At 40.1% G+C, this 20,993-nt stretch overlaps 1 protein-coding gene across 4 annotated transcripts in view; it reads left to right on the forward strand.

Moving 5' to 3' along the window:
- The window catches only part of LOC140538902 (rho GTPase-activating protein 26-like), a 119,084-nt gene that overhangs the window by 80,170 nt on the left and 17,921 nt on the right, over positions 1 to 20,993 (forward strand). For all 4 annotated transcript variants that reach the window (XM_072661442.1, XM_072661439.1, XM_072661441.1 and 1 more), the window contains exons 12-17: positions 3,471 to 3,507; positions 3,740 to 3,805; positions 3,975 to 4,049; positions 6,850 to 6,934; positions 10,192 to 10,250; positions 17,704 to 17,809. In XM_072661442.1, coding sequence (XP_072517543.1) covers positions 3,471 to 3,507; positions 3,740 to 3,805; positions 3,975 to 4,049; positions 6,850 to 6,934; positions 10,192 to 10,250; positions 17,704 to 17,809 — 428 coding nt within the window. The remainder of the gene's footprint in view (positions 1 to 3,470; positions 3,508 to 3,739; positions 3,806 to 3,974; positions 4,050 to 6,849; positions 6,935 to 10,191; positions 10,251 to 17,703; positions 17,810 to 20,993) is intronic.

The raw sequence follows: 20,993 nt of genomic DNA on the forward strand, positions 1-20,993 counted from the left end.
GGTAAAGGTGCACATATTTGTCACTGTACTATGTACAGAGAAATGTGCCCCCTGCATTTTACCCATCTGTGGTAGTGAACACACACACACACTAACTATTGAACTAGGGGCAGTGAGCACACACACCCAGAGCAGTGGGAGGCCATCTACAACTCATGGGGAGCAGCTTGCAGAGTCTGGGTATCGAACCCATAACCCGGTCATCAATAGCCTGGATCTCTAACCGCTGAGCCTCCACTGCCCCTGATGCAGTAATAGTTATAAAATGTGGAAATTAGGATTAGGATAACAGAATTTTCAGAGAGCTTTATTTCTGTAAAGGTTCAGATATCTGTAAAATAAAGTTGCTACAAAAGGTTCTTTGAGCAATGTCGTGGAACCACCACTTTTGGTTCTCTAAAGAAACATGTTCCGCATTCAGCAACCATTCTTAAGAACAAATGTCTTTTTAAAAGCCAGATTTTGCTGGTTTTGTGCAGATTTTTGTGACGATTCTAACATGACCAGTGTTTTCTTTTTGGGATTTCTTTCGTTTATGTGGACTTAATGGGATCCATTGTTATGATCTTTATATAAAGCAGTTGAAAGGCTTTGAGAACTGCCCATTCACATGAAACAACAAGATTTATGATGAGGATGATGACATTATTATTATTATTATTATTATTAATAATAATAATAATAATAATAATAATTAGAGGGTATAGTACCTAAGAAGATAAATATGTACAGCAGGGATGTCCTGGCTTTTCACCCCTGATCCGATATGAGTCTCTTGATGCTCTCTTAATCATCCGATACCGATCAGATCTTTGTGTTTCTATTAATAATACAGCCCCAACCTTAGGTAAGGTGCTAATACACTAGTAAACAACAGTAAAATCACTTCACAATCAGTCCAGTCTGACTGACCCACCTGACCATTCAGCTCCCAGTTCCTTTACAGCTCTGTCAGATCGCTTAGTCTGTGTGCATTAGCATTAGCCTCCTCCTCCTAGGTTCTGAATGCACCATTCAGAGCTGGTGTAGAACCAAAGAAAGGAGCGTGGCTCTTCCGCTGGTAGAACATAGCATTCCCACCATAGTTTGGTTTCTAACGAGGCGTAATTCAAGAGTAAAGACAGGATAAACATCTGTCTGATACCAGTATTTTTAAAGATCTCCCTCTATATTCACACTCTCAGCACTCACAAACACAGCAGAACTGAATCTTCAACCACTAGGGGCGCACTGGCCTGGTTTGGAACAGCAAAAGTGTCCTTTATCTTCATAAAATGGTGATATTGTTGGACAAATCACTTGTTTAACAAAATGCTGCGAGGCACATGTCTGCAGAAGTGTATTGAATTGAATCACACTTTAAAGCAAATATTGAAGACAGATTGTGCATATTGAAGACATCATTGTGCATTTTTGTCTGTCTTGTGATTGTGTCATTTTAAGCCTGTAAAGCTAGCACATTGAGTGCGAGCACTAAATGTTCCAGGGTGAGGTGTCTTGTCCAGACGCTCAAGATAAATAAAATAAATATCTTTCAGTTACAAAGAACAAAACAAAACAGACGTGAAGCGGGAAGTATAAAGTCCAGAGCGGTTTTCTCTCAAGTGCGAGCGGGAAAAGGACAACTGGAGCGGCGTGGGAGCGGAGTGGAGCGATTACAGGACCCTTTGTGAGGGAAGCGGAAGTTACAGCTGCTCCACTCCATGCATACTCTGGTTTCGGCTTGCGGTAGTTTTAGCAGCCAGTCCGTGTAAAGCATGCCAGAAAAACAGTGTGCACCACATGGAAGCAAGCAGTCAAACCCCGTGTACAGAAATCAGTCTTGCTCTTGCAATTGTGGTGAGCTTTTCTTTCTGCTCAGGAAAAGAATAATTGTTAATAGGCTTAGTGGTAGGGTGGTAGGGTGATCTGGGTTACTGTGCAGGCCGACCACTGCTTGTTATGTTTGGGGGAAACATTGGCATATGTGATAGGATAGTGTAAATTTTTTTTTTTTTTTTTTTTTTTTTTTTTTTTTTTACTCCATCCTGCATAGTTGGTGGCAAAAGTAAAGAGTTTAGCCTTGTTGTTCCAAGCTAGTGAGGATGAGATGTTTTTTTTCTCAAGGCCCGCAGGCATTTCTGTCAGTGTGAAAATAGCACAGATACCTCCGATGAATCATGGTGCAGGGAGGGGTGCTAACTGTAATAGTAAAGCAGACATTTGTTTTCCAGAAACCAATGCAGAACAACATAGTTATTTAATAGAGCGAGCTTAATTACAGAGCAGGTTGACACGGTTTAACCCTTGCCTTGCATAATCTTACCTAACGTTTCATCAGATATACTTTCCGAGATGTATTCCCCATTCCTTTAGTCAGTAAAGTAGAGTAGTTATGACTCCTGCGTGTACACGCTCGGTGTAACGCAACGGTATGGAGGTCACAGATCGGTTCACGCAGTTGCACAAAGACTACACGGTACGTGATAAGCTGTGGACGAAGTGTCCATACGGTCCATAAGATCGTCCATTATCGTAATGCAAAATTAAATTTCCACCAGGACACCTTAAGCTGTAAGCCTTAATCAAGAAAAGTTTGAATTGCGTGGTATTGTGGGAATTGTTGTGGATTTATATTCATAATACATTTAATACAAAGTTGAGTTTTTGGGACCATGGGAACCCCAGTGTAAGAATGACATAATTGAATGTCTTAAATAATTATCAGATCATATACAATAATGTGTAATATATAATAATTAACTACAGAAATGGCAAAATAAAATCAGATGCATGTTTTCTGCTTCCTGATGCTTCATGATCCATGCATTTTTTTTTTTTTTATAATTGGTCAGAAGAATACTGGTTTTCAGCTTTTAACTTTCTTTCTGGCTTTAAAGAGCTAATATCAAATGGGCTGTTTGTGGCGCGATACAAACAAATACTTTTTGACTGTCCGCTCATGTGATTATATAGTAAAATGCATGCAAGTGGAGCATCGTGAAAGGTTGGAAGGTAAAAATAGGCTCAGCATTAAAGGTTAAGTTGTGTTTTGGGGGGAAAAAAGGGCCTCCTATTTGTTGACAGGTGCTCACGCTTAGTGGGGTTTCGGGCAGAACCACTTTCCAGTTCACAGGCATAGCTTATGCAAGCTTGTCAGTGTGTCTGGGTTCATTCTAGATGAACAGCAGATTAAGAGGCCTGTTGTAAAGCACTGTTAAAGATAGAAAAGAAATGAGGTGCCATGCATCACCGTTCCGCTGATATGCTATACATGCTATTAAACCTCTCAGCCTGATTATGCACTCAAATAGGCATGTGGAAGGGGATTACACTTGCGCTATACCTAAACAATGCATGCAAATGGATATGTAATCCTGTGTAATGCTGCAGCTTAATTATAAGCCCTGCTCCCAGACACAGATGATGTTTGTCATTGCGAAGTGTGGTGATGTATGTGTGTTAAATATGTATCTTTCTCTTTCTTACAGGTGTACAACTTGAATCAAGACAATCAGACTGAAGCCAGTAAGTGCTATGTTGGAAGGCTCCTAATTTGCCATCTGTTCCAATCATCTGTTTGTTAGCTTGCACACACGTGGTGTCAGTTTGTGCGCAACACAAATACGAAACAACCAAGTAACAACATGCATATAAACAAGCAGAGCACACCATACTGGCCTTGCAACACAGAATTTGTTTCTCATGGGAGAGAAGCAAATGTTGGTGATCTCGCTAATCTTACCTTGTCTCTGTTCAGTGGCCCAGTTAGATGTGATTGGCTTCAATGTCATCAAGAAGTTCATCTACGCTGTAGAGACGAGAGGTAGGCTTTTTCATCTGCTAATTTTATCATGATGCATGCAGTAGTAGTGATATTATATTTTTTGCTATGTATTGTACACCTGCTGTAATTTAAGATCAGGGCAATATAGGTGGCTTCAACATACATTTTTGTGTTTGTATCCAATGTTGTGTCTTAATCTCCTTAACAGGCATCGATGAGCAGGGATTATACAGAATAGTCGGCGTTAACTCCAGAGTGCAGAAGCTGTTGAGCCTCACAATGGGTATGACAACACTAACACTTCAGGAACAACATTCAAGTTGCAGTTCCCTCTTTCTGCAAATAACACAAAAATACATTAGCTGGTTTCACCCCTTTTGCAGGAACAGGCGACCAAAACATTTCTGTTGTCGTTATTAGTGCCTCAACACCATTGAGGAATTTTGGCCTGCTCCACCTTGCTGAACTGCTTCAGCTCAGTGGCATTTGTAGGCTTTCAATCATGAACCTCAAATTCAGATCATGCCATAACGTCAATAGGTCAGGACTTTGCATTCCAGTTGTTTTTGTGTTTTTTTTTATTTATTTATTTATTTTAACTACAGTGAGGTAGACTTGCTTGATGTGCTTTAGGTCATCATCTTGTTGCATGACCCAGCTGCGCTTCAGCTTTAGCTGGTAGCGAGGTGTCCAGGTTCTGATGCAGTGAAGGATCCTTAAACCTTTACACTACTACCTCCACGCTTCACAGTTGGTGAGAGGTTCTCACTGAGAAAAAAAAGGATTCTGTATAGTACTGAATAAGATTCTTTGACTCATAACACTCTTTGATACATCAGTAAAGACTTAATAAAAGTTGTAATTGTTCTGTATGCATCTATTGCCTTTAGTAAAGAATCCTCAAAGAACCCCCTTTTTTTAATTTATTTATGTTTTTGCTCCGTCACTATCTTATGGCTGTGAAATGATCTGACACGGCTCTGAAATCAGCAATGTAGACGTTGCCTTTTCCTTGCCACTCTTACTACCAAACCAGTTTAATACCAGAAGCACTGTGGTGCTGAATGCAAATAATTTCCAGCATGTTTGTTTACACCAGTGGCAAACAGAATAAAAAAAAAAACAGAAATATGATGCCCTGTTGTAATGCCATGCATGGCAGATGGCATTAAATAGCCAGCTTCATTCTGACATTATGTTCTGATGAAAGCTATAGCTTAACTACAGTCAAAACACTCGGCATTGCCACTGGCACTTCTAAAAATGTGCCCCTCTGGCAAAGGTTGTGCCATAATGTCTGCTTATGGTTCTTCTAAGACAATAAAAAAGGAGGCCAAACGGTATTACAAAGGATTGGAGCTGGGTTGGGTTTAGGATAGCTGATACTCGATCCATTAAAAATGCCTGGAGCCGCTCTGATCCCCATCCTTTGAATTGAATTCGGACATTCCTAAATAGGGTCTTCTTGTGACCTTTATGCTTCGCTCTATTATCTGAATTCTCCCTGCAAGCTTTCAATAGTGCTTGTATAAAGCATGGCACAGTGTGTCTTATCAGATCAGGTTTACGATTTCAGTGTAAGCAGACACTGTGTACCATGTCGGTGCATATCTTCTGGGCGAAGGCGCAACCTAAATGCTTTTAACCATGGAATCATGGTCATCTGCCAGTGTTAATGCCCTATTACCTGCCAGTAGTTTAGTCAGTATGGTTAGTTTATTATTGATTCATTACTTTTAAATCAAAGTTAGGATACTGAAGAGATTGTATTTTCTACAGTCGCTCATGAAGTAAAGACTAGTTATAAAGATGGCTGAATTGTCAGGTTTGTTAGACCACACTGATGGCAAATCAAAACAATTGAAATGGCTGTGCTTATAGGTCAGGTCATTATTAGAAAACAGTAGATATATAATGGTAAAAAATATAGCTGCATTTTTACATCAGACCTAATGGCCCAGAGATATTCACATAAAGGCCTATTACTATACTTCACTGCATTTGATACAGTTTAGTTAGGTATAAATGTCTAGACATTTTAGCCAATAATCTTTAATATTAATGTACAAAGTGCTGCTCTGCATGGCTTAGATATCATACATTTGCCCTGGATGGATACAGAAAGCCTCAGTAATCATATTAGCTGGAATTCCCTGCCATTGCCTTAAGTAAAACATCTTCAAGTCTATTTCCGGTCTATTGACTCCATCTGTAGACCACTAAATCCACTGCAAATTCAGACCAAATATATGAATGGATTCCCTCCATTGCCTTAAGTGAAGCATAAAGTCTATCGGCTTTAAAAAAAAAAAAGAAAGAAATCAACAAACCATGTCCTCATACTACAGTAAAGGCTGGTTGACATGAACCCATTCACCTGCGATTCATAAGAGCTAATCAGGGTGGATACAAGCGCTTCTCTCTGTTGACTCTGAATAAACAAAGGAGCTGAATACATCTTTGCTTTGTAGCGAGGCCATGTAGAAGAGAGATAAAGGCTGTGTTGTCAGTGTGGGATTAAGATGTTGGTGAAGGACCACTACTGACGACAAAAAAGCATAAGGCTTTGCTGAATGTTTGCTTTATTTATTTATAAGAAACACTTACATTGTACTTCCACTCACAAGCCACTTTTTTATAAGCTATAATTGTCCATTCAGCAAGCACTGCAGTGTTACAGGAGCTTTTTTTTTTTTTTTTTTTTTTTTTTTTTTTTTTTTTTTTTTTTTATATACACGCTTCGGTGTCACTACTATACTTGAGAATCTGACCAGTGATGAAGGGCTTGAAGATATTGATAAAGGCTATTACAAATTGTGAATCAGTTAATAGTCTCCATTGAGCTACAGGCTAATAAAGATGCAGTCTATTAAAAACAGAGTAAACAGACTTAAATTGGTCTTTTACTGGACAGTGCACCCACATTGTCCAGTGTGGGATCAAGTTAAAAAAATATTACATTAAACTGTATATCCATCATCATGTATCATCATCACCGTGACAACACAGTGAGCTTTTTATGTATACCAGAACTATGACCTTGAATGAATTGTATGAATTATACATGACCTCTCTCCCCTCAGACCCCAAAACCTTCGCTGATGTAGAACTGGACAACTCGGAGTGGGAGATCAAGACCATCACCAGCGCTATCAAACACTACCTCAGGTACCAGCTCCCTCTGCTGTACTCTCACATGCACACAAACACCCTCCTGCTGTGTCCTGCGTGCTGAGCTTCCCCTTTGTGTGTGAGGCATTGAGTGTGTCGTGCAGGGCTGGCTGGTTTGAAGGCGGCGGCTGGAGGTGTTTAATCCTCCACTCTGCTGACCTACTGTGCCTGGAACCAACTCGAAAATCTCTTGCATTGGGAGTCTCATGGTGGAGTAACTGATGTTGGGTTTTGAAATAAGTGAATTATAAACAGATCAGTGATTTATTTTTGTTTCTGTTAAGCTGGTGATAGAACTATTAATTACTGAAGATATGTATTCATCATTTCGAACAGTTTATAACATGCTTCACATTCCATATTCGAGAAATGGGCCTTATCCATTCACCGTACTACCCTCTGAAATGGACCACTTGTCGAGTTTTCCTTGCACAATTTTCTAAGATTTCAGAAATCTGTAACTCTCCTTGTAACGCAGATTTTGTTAGCATGTGCCTTGTGTGACCCAGTGACATTAACATTTCATGCTAAAGTTTACCACTTTACATGCATAGTGTTGTCTTCCCGCAACTTGTAGAACTTGATTTGTAGGTCGGCTAACAATAACTACCTGCTCATGTTTAAAAAAAAAAAAAAAAAAAAAAAGCTGTTATTCTAGTTTGACCTAGAATGTAAGGCATTGTCCATTCAGCTAGTGTTTGTTTTATTTAAACATGTTATTGCTTCAGTTCATGTACTGGGTGTTAGTTAGTGCACACTGTTTTACACCTAGTATAACCGTAAAGCTCAGAAAAAAAAGGTCAAGTGTCTGGAGTACGAGTCCAAGTCCAATCTAGAGTCTCTGTGGTGCGAGTCTGATTATGCAAACACTAGCTAGCGTGCTTGCTATCCAAACACTTGCTATTTAAACACTGCTGTAACTGCATGTTCTCTCCTTCAGACTTTTCTGTAATGAAAGCCTCATTATTTAGAGCTGCATTGAGCCTAAGGGTGCGGTTAGCTGCGAGAGTAAAGAGTAAAGACTGCTGCTTAACTTTAGTGGCCTCTGCCTGCCTGGCTGTGTTTAGCTTTAATTAACTTCCCGCTCTGAGGTAACATCCATGTTTTTTGGCACTTTTCTGTTCACCTTTTGGTGAAATACTTTTTTTGGTGTAATTGCTGTTAGCCTACGTACATTCTTCTGTGAGGAAAAGAGAAGAAAGCAAGAGCATTTTGCCTCTCAGCAGTGACTACCGTTGCTAAGACGCCATTAATGAATTCACTTCATTACCCATAATACCATGTTTTCAAAATGTAAACCTGTGTATTTTCCCCAGCGCTTGCGCATAAGTGTATCTTTAAAACCGGCAAAGCCCTATTTGTATGGCATTAAATTTACAGGAGATCCTGGGATAATTTTCACTTTTACAGCAGATCCTCTGTAATTTTTCGTTTTTCATGTCTTTTTTTTTTTTCCTCTGCCTGCTTTGAGAAAATTTAAGCTAAATAAACTGCTGGTTTTCACTGAACTCAGCAGGGCTCTGATCATTTTAGTCCAGTCTAGATACACATCTCTGTTTTGAGATCTTGCTTTGCGTTGGAAAAAAAACAGGGGTTTTGCAACGTCTGTCAGAGATCCTCCGCTAGATATTAAACTCAAACTGTGAAATTGAATTTTTTTTTCCCCGACTCAAACTATAAGAGCCGGCGTCTCTTTTCATGGTTTGGACACATTTACATTTATGGTATTTAGCTGACGCTCTTATCCAGAGCGACTTACAAGGTTACTGGTATTACAGAGGTGGGTCAGTGTAGTGTTGCCCAAGGACTCTTATTGGTGTAGCACAGCATAGTCACCCAGACCGGGAATCGAACCCCAGTCTCCCACATGGTGTGGTAGCTCACTGGCCAGTAGTGGTTTTATCTGTTGCGCCACACCGACCACACATGTAAGGTTGGACGGATTTATTTATCCATAGAGGTCCAAGATTCTTATTTGTTGTTTTGTTTGCTGGATTAAAATTGAGTTGGATTTGAATCTGGTCTCTGGTCTGCACCTTGCATTAACTTGTTTAATGTCCAGATCATATCTGTATATGCTTTTACTGAGTTCCATTTACACTCTATACTGACATTTCCAGCGTTTAAGCACATAAACTGGCTCTGACTGAATCCTGAGCCGTGCTGCTTTGTCATCAGCGGCCGGAGTCCCAGAGAGGACAATTGGCTGTGCCCTATCCTGGTTGGAAGATGGCGCACTCACCCCACATTACTGTGAAAGCCTTGTTAGCTGGCACAGGTGTCTGTTAGCTGGTGTGGTGGAGCTGGGGACCCGGTGCTTTCCCTCACGCTTGTCAGCTGCCGGCAGTGCAGCATCGGCGGCAGCTCGAAACAGAGGTGGTGGCTCACTTCCCTTGTGTCGGGGGAGATGTTAAGTCCTAACCCTCCCAGTTTAATGAGCATTGCTAGTGCTAGGGGCAGTACCAAATAGGGAAAAATGGAAAACCGTTCAATCTTACTTCACTTATCAGAAGAAACTGTTTAAAGTGGGTTTGCATGGTCTCAGCAGTTGGGTTTCCCCTTAGGCAAAGGTTTTGTGGATTAAAAAAAAAAACATTTAATTTACTCATTGACCATCTCTGAATGTGGTTTGAGGTAGCCAATCATAATCTGCCACAGTGCATCCTGAGAGAGTTTCTGGCATCCACTTAAAAATAAAGAGCTTTGGGATTGAGAAGCCTTGGGTTAAAGGTACAGGCATGATTTAAAAAAAATACATTACACAGCATGATTTTTTTATTTTATACACGTTTATAAGTATTTGGACATTTGATCTTTGTGATCACAATATTAAGAGATGGAGGCAATTTAACTAAACACATAACTAAAAAGAGTTAGGACACCCCCTTCTCTCAATACTGTTAAAAAAAGGACCAAATGTCCAGAGGTTTAAATAAGTTTAAAAAAAAAAAAAAGCAAAGGTTTTCATGGGATGATGACCTAACCTAACATTTTCAAATGACTGTGTATCATGTGGAGTTTTCCTTAATTTTTCTTCATTTCTTGTTTTCATGGCTTCCGTTCGGACTCTCTCCTCAGTTGAAGAGTTAGTGCTGTGTTTAACACCTTGACCTCAATATCGCTCTGTGTATCTCCTTAAAGCCCCCTGTTCACTGTGTCCATCAATAGGCCTGACGCTCTTTCTCACTCTGTTGGTCTGTTTATATATCAGTTCATCATTTAACCTTATTATTGTGTCTTCCCATTGTTGACAGGATGCTACCTGCACCTCTGATGACCTACCAGTACCAGAGGAGCTTCATAAAAGCTGCCAGTGAGTTTAAGAGCTTTTCTTCCTCCCTCTCCTCTTTTCCTTTTGTTGTGATCTGTCTGGTTCGACCCGCCTCACCCTCTTTTCTGTCTCCGTGGCGAGTGCACAGTTCCCATTTCCTAAGATTTATTTTGACAGCCTTGATAGCCTCTGATAACGCAGCTTTCACAACCGCTCGCAAGGGCGACCCTGTCACGGTCAGCAGCAGGAAGCCTGGGTGTGTCGGCTGGACGGAAAACGGGAAGCCAATTTTTACACCGCAGCCTCCAGCATCCTTACTACTGTATCAGCTGTTGCTCTTTCTCACCACACCTTTTATTATTCGTCTCCTCCTGAACTCGGTTTTAACCTTCAGTAAATGATTATTATGGTCCTTTATGCTGGACTGTTCCAATGTAATTGAGAAGGGGAATTGTTCCAGGAAATTGAGAAGGGGCAAAAGCTTTTTCACATGTACACATTACACGCACAATATGCATGCATAGTCATGCACACTATTACATAAGAATGTACATATAAATAAACAGACACTCATTCCTGTTACCCAGCGTTAATTCCAGTTACTTTATTAAAAAAATAAAAATAAAAAAACTAGATGGATCTTTTTTTTTTTTTTTTTTTTTTTTAAATTGGCTCTATTTATTTAAATGAGTTTTAGGTCTCATTTCAAAAGGGGAAAAACTTAAAGGGGACATTACATTACTTTTTTTGTTACAGATCTTATGAATTGGACATGAAACCGACCATTTCTTTGGAATTTAACAATTTCTAAAGAGGAAAAAACAACGGACATGCTTTGAGTTTTTGTAACATGACTCACTCTTTAGCTTGGAAACATTGAAATGAAATGAAATAAATAAATACCTGCCTGAGCTGGAATAAGCATTCATTCTGAATGGTTAAATGTGTATGATATTAGATTCAGTGTTGAACAAAGATTAAAAAAAGTTTCATTTTAAAGAGTTACAAAAAGCAAAGAGCCAGAATGGCCCAATTATGTATTCACAGCAAATTATATGATCAATTACATTTGCTTTCAATTTACACTTTGTCCACTTCATTTCTCACTCTGCCTTTCTCTTGCTCCCTCCTTTCTCCCGCCCTTCCTTCTTCTTTTGCTCTCCTGTTGTCCCCGTCTATACCTCTCTCTCTCTCTCTCTCTCTCTCTCTCTCGTATTGTTTGCTGCATAGTACAGTGAGGTGAATTAAGGATTGTGTCCTCATGTGAACCTGTGATTTTTATTTATTTATTTCTTCCTCCTCCTTTTTTTTTGTTACAAGTTGCTCCTCCCTTTCGCTCCTCCTATCCTTTTTTATTTTTTTCCCTGGCGGTTATGCGAAACGGTTATGCGAATAAGGGCACGGTGCCACTTGGAGCCCGCCTATCGTCTGGAAAAGAGAGAGACCGAAAGAAAGTCAGAGGATTGGAATGTGTATGCAGGCGAGAGACGAGTGTTTGTGTGTGCCGCAGCACGGAGATAAAAAAAAAAAACCCTTCAAGAGAAGCCTAAAGAAGGTGAAGTAAAGAGGTAGAGATGGAGCAGTAGATGGGCTGAGCAGAAAAGGCTGTAGAAGTTGTGTGTATACACACTGATATACGCAGTATATGCATGTGTGCTTGTTTACATATGATTTTAGTAAAAATAAGGTGACTTCTCACTTTGCAAGTTCACATGTGTACTTGTATACACTCAGCAAGCACTTTATTAGGAACACTATACTGGGTAGGGCTTCGTTTTGCTCTCAAAACAACCTCAGTTCTTCTTAGCACAGTCCACAAGATGTTGAAAACGTTCCTTTGAGATTCTGGTACATGTCTAGTTGACATGATCGCGTCAAAAAGATCCTGCAGATTCTTTTCAGGTTTTCAGATTGTATTGGATGCAGATCTGGTGCCCAGGAAGGCCAATGAAGAAGACAGAAGTCATGGTCATGTTCATGAAACCAGTTTGAGACGTCTTTTGCTTTGTGATGTGGTGCATCACTAGCTGTTAAAAGAAGGGTAAATTGTGGACGTTAAGGGGTGCACTTGGTCAGAAGCAATAATCCAACAAACTCTAGCATTCAGGCAATAATTGATGGGTATTAACAGACCCAAAACATGCCAAGAAAACACTCCCCGTACCTAGACTCTTGGCCGCACCATCTGTGTGCCTGAGCAGAATTCATCAGATCAGGCTATGTTTTTCCAGTCTTCCCCCGTCCAGTGATCCTGTGCCCACTTCGGCCTCAGCTCAGCTCAGCTAAAGTTAGATGTGTGGTTCGGTCTAAGATGCTTTTCAGCTCACCACACCTGTGCAGAGTGGTTGAGAGTTACTGTAGCCTTTCTGTCCGCCCCAACCAATCTGACTATTGTCTTGACCATCTCCCTCCTCAACATAGACAAGGATATTTCCTGATGGCACTGACCTCTTTATCTGGGTATTGTGCCCTTCCACATGCCACACAACACACGTTGTTTGGGAAGGGTTAGAGGAACATGATGGAGACCAGATCTTGAATTCTACAAATTCCCTTGATCTCAGTTGCTTAGTAGGCATCTGTGGGATGTGCGAGTATGATCTGCGGCAACACCACCTTGCTACTTGCAGCACTTAAGGGATCTGCTGCAAACAACTGGGTGTCAGATGCCACAGGACGCCTTCAGATGTCGGCAACTCAGAGCTGTTGTGGCGACACATGAAGAACACAGTGTTTTAGACTCTGAGCACGTATGAGGTTTGATAGGTATTGTGTAGGTACTTGTGTAGGAGACTTCCTAAATATTTGGCATATTAAAATAATGTTTAAGTATGCTAAAAACCCACATCCTGGCATATATAAACAAACCTGTGTATATGAGTATGATAGCGACCACATTCGCCCTTGGTCTTGTCTGTCTGGCTTGAGCTTTAAAAGCTGCAGCGCTGCCCCACTCTGCTGCCAAATATCTGCTCTATATTTACCCCCCGGCTCTTATACAACCTGCATTTCTCACATGGGCTGTCTGACGATTGTGTCAACTCAATGCCAAGCCTCCGCCCTGCCTTGTTCCTTGTGTTCCATCACTTCTCTACCTCCATAGCACTTTGTTCATCACTAGGGATGTGCCCACCAAGTGTTTTGGTCCCAATTTGGTCCTGTACACAAGTTATTTTTTTTTCTTACTCCTGTCAAATTACTTCATATAGTTTATATATGTTATGTAAGTGTTTTTCTCCACAGACTGGCTTTTAAAGATCCTCAAATATCCATAAATCAATAAGTCCTTAACCTGCCAAATCTGTTCAGTGCATCCAACAATAAAGACAGCACTGTGCTTCTGTTATATAGTTATGGGAAACATGGAAGCACACAGATAGCTCCAATTCCTTATACTGATCTATTTTACCACTTCTAACATGGACATCCCAACATGCAGGCATTTTAGTTATGGAGTTATTTTAGTCCTACATTTGATTTGTACGTAGCGTGAGCTCTGTACTAACTAGCCTGTTCTTTTCACACTGACCCCCCATTACTGTCACCATTAACTGTGTTGGTTATTTTTCTGTTGATATGAGAAGACTGTATCATTTCAGATACGGATGACACACAATCATTGCAAAAACAAAATTCAGAATCAGGTAGTCGTATAACACTCACATTACATGTGTGTTATTGCTGTTAGTGCTGTACAATAATAAAAATAGCTAAAAAAAAATAGCTAAATAAATAGCTGTAGTAGATGTGTTCACCTGAAGTCATAGATGGTGTTAGAAAAATAAACAGCTACGTCAGCCGTTGCCATCTGATCATAAACATCTGTATAAATTGATAGCTAGACAAGTTGCTGTAAAGTTTGAGTAATTTAAAAGAATGGCCAAATATATTCTGACAAAATCTTTTTTCAATATTTAAATTGGTCAGATTACACACATTAACTTAGTTCTGTACAATACAAAAGAAGCATTGTTACCTGTACCTGCACCTGTAGCCAATATGTTCTAAATTCACGGCTGTTTGAAAATAAATTGTTGCAAATATGTAAAATACATTAAAATGGCTTTAGTTTGCCCCAGTTCTGTACTGCACTGTTCCTAGTATGATCCTAGTATTGTAAATGTTATGCACCTTGAATGACCATGGGACCTATAAAGATAGGAAGATTCAGCCTCATATTTGAAAAGTACCAAGATAACGAGACGACAAATTAGTACATATTTACTGTGTTATTATTTACAATTCAGTCATTTATTCTCATCCTCAGGAAGTACGGAGATCGATTACATCATCTACCAATGTAATATAATGTTAGTGCCGTTAATAAATATCTAAACAAATTTAAGGAGCCAATAAGTTCTAGTTTCCTTTGCTCTCCGTTAAGTCCACAGTGAAGTGACTATTATCTCTCCCTCACTTTCTTTCTGTTCTGTGAGAGGATTGTGGGAATGATTAGTGTATCATGGCTGCTGGATAGATTACTGTGTCAATGACCTTTGGGAGAGAACAGCTCAGTAGCTTATCGTCACTGTCAGTGGGCGGTGTCATTATGCTGAGGGCCAGTAGGAGGCACTGTCTCAGTGCGTTTTCTGCGTGTTTGTGGTTTAGGCAGGGAGAAAGCATGTGAGTCAGGAAAAAGCAGAGAAAATGGCCTGCAGGGAGAGATATGTGTGGACGAAGATACGCATGTGTGCGCACGAGCAGTAACCCGTTTTTAGGGTGTGGACAGTGATTGAGTCTGGACTAACAGTGTTGGAAAGAGGAACACATCAACCAGAGTCACTTATTGACAGTACGGGTCAATAATGGTTCGTTATGGTTATGTAGACAGTTTTCATCTCAAACATCATGATTTTTGACTTAATAAATAAATAAATACATTTGAATAATTTTTATTTATTCATTACATGTAAAGTGAGAGATTTCAAGCCTTTTTTTTGTTTCACCTTTGGCCAGTATGACCTATAGGTCATGAAGATCAGAAATCCAGTCTCTTGAATTATTAGAATATTTCATAAGACCAAACAGAAAAGTATGTACATTACAGAAATTCCCAACTTCTGAGAAGTATGCTCATTTGTACACACATCAATACTTGGTTGGGGTTCCTTTACCAGAACTACTGCTTACTGCTTCAGCGCAGTGTGGCTGTTATTGGGGCCAAGGGTGCTTTGATGGTGGCCTTCAGCTTGTCTGTATTGCTGGGTCAGGTGTTTCTCATCTTCCCCTTGACAATACCCCATAGTCAGTCATAGAGATCTCAGGTCCAGAGATTTGGCTGGCTAATCAGGCCCAGTAATATGGTCAGCAAACCATTTGGTAGTTGTTTTGGCACTGTGGGCAGGAGCTAAGTGCTGCTGGAAAAGGAAATCAGCATCTCCATAAAGCTCATCAGCAGATGGAGACATGCTGCGCTCCAAAATGTTTACTTTGTTGACTTTGGGCTTGATTAAACACAGTGGACCAACACCAGCAGACGACCTGGCACCTCACACCATCACAGACTGAGAAAACATCACGCTGGACTTCAGACACCTTGGATTCTGGGCCTCTCTACTCTTTCTTTGAACCACTGAGCAGTCCAGGACTTTTTCTTCTGACCTTTCCATTAATGTGCTTTGATACAGCACTCTCCGAACAGCCAGTCTTTTCTGCAAAGACCTTTTGTGGCTTACCTTGCTACCGACCAATTCCAACCCGACCAATTTTAGGTGACACTCTTCTGTACTTGTTGGCTACATTAGCCTTCTAGCTTCTATGCAAACCTTAAAGAGTAATGTAAATGTAATTATCAAGATAAGCTGTGACTTCTTGTAAATATTATGTGACCAAAGCCTTCGGTGACCTCGAAACACCAATTTACGTTCCACCCCTTGAGCAAGTGTTTAGGTGGAATAGTGCTAGCTGCAGCTGCTGGTTCAGGGAAGAGCAGAACCCTGACTGTGCAGCTGAGTTTCTCCACTGAAAATAGATACAAGCTTTTCATGCGTATGTTTCAGTCTGTTTTACTTATCTGATGGGCAACTGAATAAACCTGCTGTGCAGGCCCATGAATTCAGTTTCCACTCCCTATAGGCCAGTAAAAAAATACCATTCTTTTTATCTGTAATAAGTGGGTTGAATAATGTTTGTTTTCTGAGCATTTTTTTTAAGCTCTTGAGCATTGTGAGCACAGTCATACCAACTTTTGGGCATTGTTTTAGGGTGTTAACTAAAAAAAAGTTTTCATTTTGAGATTTAGAGGTTACATACATTTTTAATATAAATAAAACCACATACACACACACACACACACACACACACACACACGTGCACACAAACAGATGTAGACATGCATATGCAGCTGGAGAGGTATCTCTGTGTAGCCGCACAGATGGTACCATACACAGCTTTGATGGGCAGGGCCGCACAGGAGAGAGTGGTACCTCTCTTCCCTGCCCACGATTAGTATACTGTTCCTTTAGTTTTGCCCAAATGAATGGCCATGAATGGTTCATGTTAATCATCCAGAAAAACTTAAACTTAATTCATTCACTATTAACCAAGTTAGCAAAGCTTGCTTAGGAGCGAACTCTCTCAGGAGCGACTTTCCTTTGTGAACCAGAACAGAAATCCAGACTGTTTTAACTAGTTATTGAAATGACTTTTAGTTCAAATATCTGATATTTTGTTGGACAACCTCAGACAAACTGCACTGTGCTTTACTGTAATCTAAACTGAGCACTAAAAGTAAAGTAAAAGGGAACAGAAAGGTAGTTCCCATCACTCCTACTCCAGCCATTAGCTAAGATGCAGCTTGGCACTGGGGGGTGCATATCACCAGGCATCTTTGGATTTAAAGCATGATCATACATAAAGCATGATCAGCAGTGTAGGAGTCCTCACTGGTTGGTGCGGATTGAAACATCTGCTAGATAAATCTACCCAGCTGCCCAGTACAGATTTAACAATGCCCAAATATGTACAGACAGTGTGCAGGGTTGAACCCTTTCTTAAAAATATATATTTTCTTTAATATTATGTGTCATAATATTAGGAGCTTAAATGCCTCCAAAAGCTACATTATATCAAGTTATTAATTTAAAGTATTAGGAATATGTCATTCCTGATGCACTGTTTTGGAATTCATTACTGGTTGAGAGAATTTATAAGGCAGTAATTGTCTAATCAGTGGTCAGTGTTGTATGGTAAACAAAACTCCTTTTCTTTCTAGAAATCAGATCTACTGGATTAAGAAACATTTAAAAATCAGCAAACGTCTCCTTGTGTGTGCATTTTTTTTTTTTTTTGTGGACTGCAGTGCAGTGTATATTTCTGGGCTGTGATGTGACTCAGTGTGTTGGTGGTGGTGAGATTTGACAAGAATGAGGCCGAATTTTTTTAACTCATACACACTATAAACCACAAAGTGTACTGTGCATTTACTGATGTTAAGATATATGAGGGCGCATAAAAGTGACACACTTTTTTTTTTTTTTTTTTCCCCTCATTTTAGAGCTGGATAATCCGGAGGCTCGTGTGTCTGAGGTCCATAGCATTGTTCACCGCCTTCCGGAGAAGAACAGGCAGATGTTGGAGCTGCTGATGAAACATCTGGCCAAGTAAGACACACCCCCTTTCACTGCCATACAAATCTCACCGTGCCCTGGCCATAAGAGGATTGTCCTCATAATGGGCTCAAGGCGGTCACATGCAATAACAAACCAGGTCTGTCCTAGTTCATGCCACAGTGAGAACAAGCCTTTCAGATGAGTCTTGATTTTTCCTTTCATCTATTTTCCCCTGCATTCGGGGTTGTTTCAGCCTCCTGACGTGGTTTTTAAGGTAGTACTTCTTTATAGATATCCATATGTAACAGACTTTCTTCTGTATGGTACATGTATGGTGGATTGTTTCTTGACTGCCTGAGCCATATTTGAAGATATCATAAAACACTGGACATACACACTCATGACCATTACTATAGTGCTTGCCAACTGTTCAGCTGCAACGATTGTTGCAAACATTTTTTTTGCCTAACATCCCTTAACTGTGGTAAAAATCACTAACTTATGAACTCTCACTGCTTACTACTCTAGTTTAACACCATTGAACCATTAGGTTTATTATTCAGTTATTAGTCCTAACATAGAATTAATTGTGAACTTTCAGCATATTTAGTGGAGTCCCACAGGGTTCTGTTGTAGGCCTTCATGAAACACAAGGGTTTAAGGAGTTAAAACAGTTTGTAATGCTCTTTACAATAAAGTTACTACTTAAAGTTTTTCTTTCCATAAAGAACCATTTCTGTAAAGAGGATTCATACACAGATCAGCCACAATATGAACAACACCTGCCTGATATTGAGTAGGTCTGCCTTGTGCCACCACAGCAGATCTCAGCATTCGAGGCATGGACTCCACAACACCTCTGAAGGCGTCCTGTGGTATCTGCCACTAAGACGTTAGCAGCACATCCTTTAAGTCCTGTGAGTTGTGAGGTGGGGCCTCCATGGATTACATTAATGAGCCTTAGGTGCCCACGGCCCTGTCGCTGGGTCACTTGCTGCCTAATATATCCACCCCTTGACAGATTCCACTGTAGATGAAGATAATCAAAGCTTTTAATTTTACCGGTCAGTGGTGCTAATGTTATGGCTAATTGATGTATGTGTGAAGAAGGTTCCTCACACTTCCACCTCTTAAAAAAAATAAATAAATAAATAAATAAACAAAATTTATTTTAACCAAAAATTACTCTACAACTGCAGGAGTGGCACCACACCTCTGAAAGTGATGTCTGAAGCACTGCATGTAGCTTCGCTTCGAGCTATAATGCAATAACATGATATTAGAACATTTACCCAGCAGTCCTTACACTGAATACGACATATTTGACCTCCTGTCTGATTGTCCTTATAGATCAGTGGTGGAGTACGATGTTCTAGAAAAGTGCTGGGTCATCGCCCCAGTAGTCTGAAAAGTGCTGGGTCAAATGCCCGCTCGCCCACGTTGTTCCGGGCATCCATGTACAAGGGTGTTGTAGAGTTTAGGTGTATTGTTTGGCACAGAGCAGATTAGTGCAGCAGAACTGAGCTGTAATCCACTTTCACTTCACGACTTGCTAGGTGTATGTTCTCCAGTTCAAGCCCCAACAATGTTGTGCAGGACTTTCCAATTTGAGGTGGATTTTTTTTTTTTTTTTTTAAGAGACCCAGTGCCAGGAGTTCTGAGCTCATGCAACATTTTTGATTCCACCGAAGTCATTTCTTCAAAAATTGTGCCATCGGCTATAAATGGAAGTGAGATTTTTTCCTCTCTTCACCACATTTTTGAGAGGTTTTGTTACATTACTGGACAAACGTTTCTCATTTTAGTTACTATGTAAAGTTACTATGGTGATAGGCAAAAAAAATACAACTGCAATGACCAATGAAATATAGTTGAACAGTTGTCAAACACCCCTTTAACTGTGGTGAAATCACTAGCATATGGCCTCTCATTGCTCACTACGCTAGTTTAAAATAGTCCAGTTAGTTTCCTATCATCTTCAGGAATCTACAACAGCTGGGGTGGCACCACCATTTGAGGTGGAATTTTTTGGAGACCTGGTGCCAGGAGTGCCAACAATTTTGATTCCACAGAAGTCATTTATTCTAAAAACAGCACCATCAGCTATACATGGGAGGGTTTTTTTTTGTCTTCTCGCACCTTTTTTTATAATACAACCGGCATCGATCTGACATGTGAAAGATGCAGAGCTTCAAAGTTGCTAACCTGAAAGTTCACTTACAGGCCATCCTGTAAGTGCTGTGGTTTGCCAGCAGCTGTAGTGTTCGCTGATACCGTGCACCGGTCTGAAGGACCAAGTTCCCCTCTTCTGTAGTAATTCAGAGGAGCTGTGATTTCAGCAATTTGAGCCACTTTACTAGTTTCTCAACTTCCTAGTTCTCAATGTAAATGAAACAATTAGCGAGGCGGCTCTCTTAGAGGATCCTTGCCCAGTGGCAGAATTGTGGGCGCGCACACACACACAGCACCCTGCAGTGCTTTAAGAGCTTCTAGTAGTGACTTTATTAACCCTGCATATTAACATGCATCTATAATGATCAGACAAGTCCTCAATTTAGATCCGGATTCAAGTTGATACTGGTACGTTTATTAATGGGGATGCACGGATAAGATTGAAGTTGCTGATCATAGATTTTAAGCAAGTAAAATAGTGTTATTTAATGCAGTTAAATAATCTAATTATTTAATAAGTATTTTTATCCTCCTTATTTTTCTAGCCAACTGCATTTTTTTCACTCCTCACGTGGTGTGACCAGTAATAGCAGTACCTGTATTAAATTCAGCATTAAATATGTATTTTTTGTGGCTGAAATGTTAATTGCGGATAGTGTGCTTACGGTAATGGTATTATTAAAAGACTTTTATGTGACTTTAAAAGAATTTTATGTGATTTACAGGAAAAATAAGTCAGTCGACTGACATTACGGTACAGAAATGAGATCATTAATTGCAAAAAACAAACAAAAATGAAGATGGATCACAGTCATAGATCATTGTGTTTTAAATTTGGTTAGTGGAAAATCCATAAGTCATTGGCCTGGGTGGTATACCAGTTTATGCAAGGATTTATTCTCTAATCATGATGTGGCGTTAGCCAAAGTTTGCACAGATCGTACACAAGCAGAGCACAGACTCTGCCTCTGTGAGCACATCTGTCTCACTTTCAGTCTCCGTACACACAAATCCAGGTGGTTCTTAGACCCCCTCTTTCCCAATCAGAGTCCATAAACAAACA

Source organism: Salminus brasiliensis, chromosome 18, assembly GCF_030463535.1.
Source record: "Salminus brasiliensis chromosome 18, fSalBra1.hap2, whole genome shotgun sequence".
Classification (NCBI taxonomy): domain Eukaryota; kingdom Metazoa; phylum Chordata; class Actinopteri; order Characiformes; family Bryconidae; genus Salminus; species Salminus brasiliensis.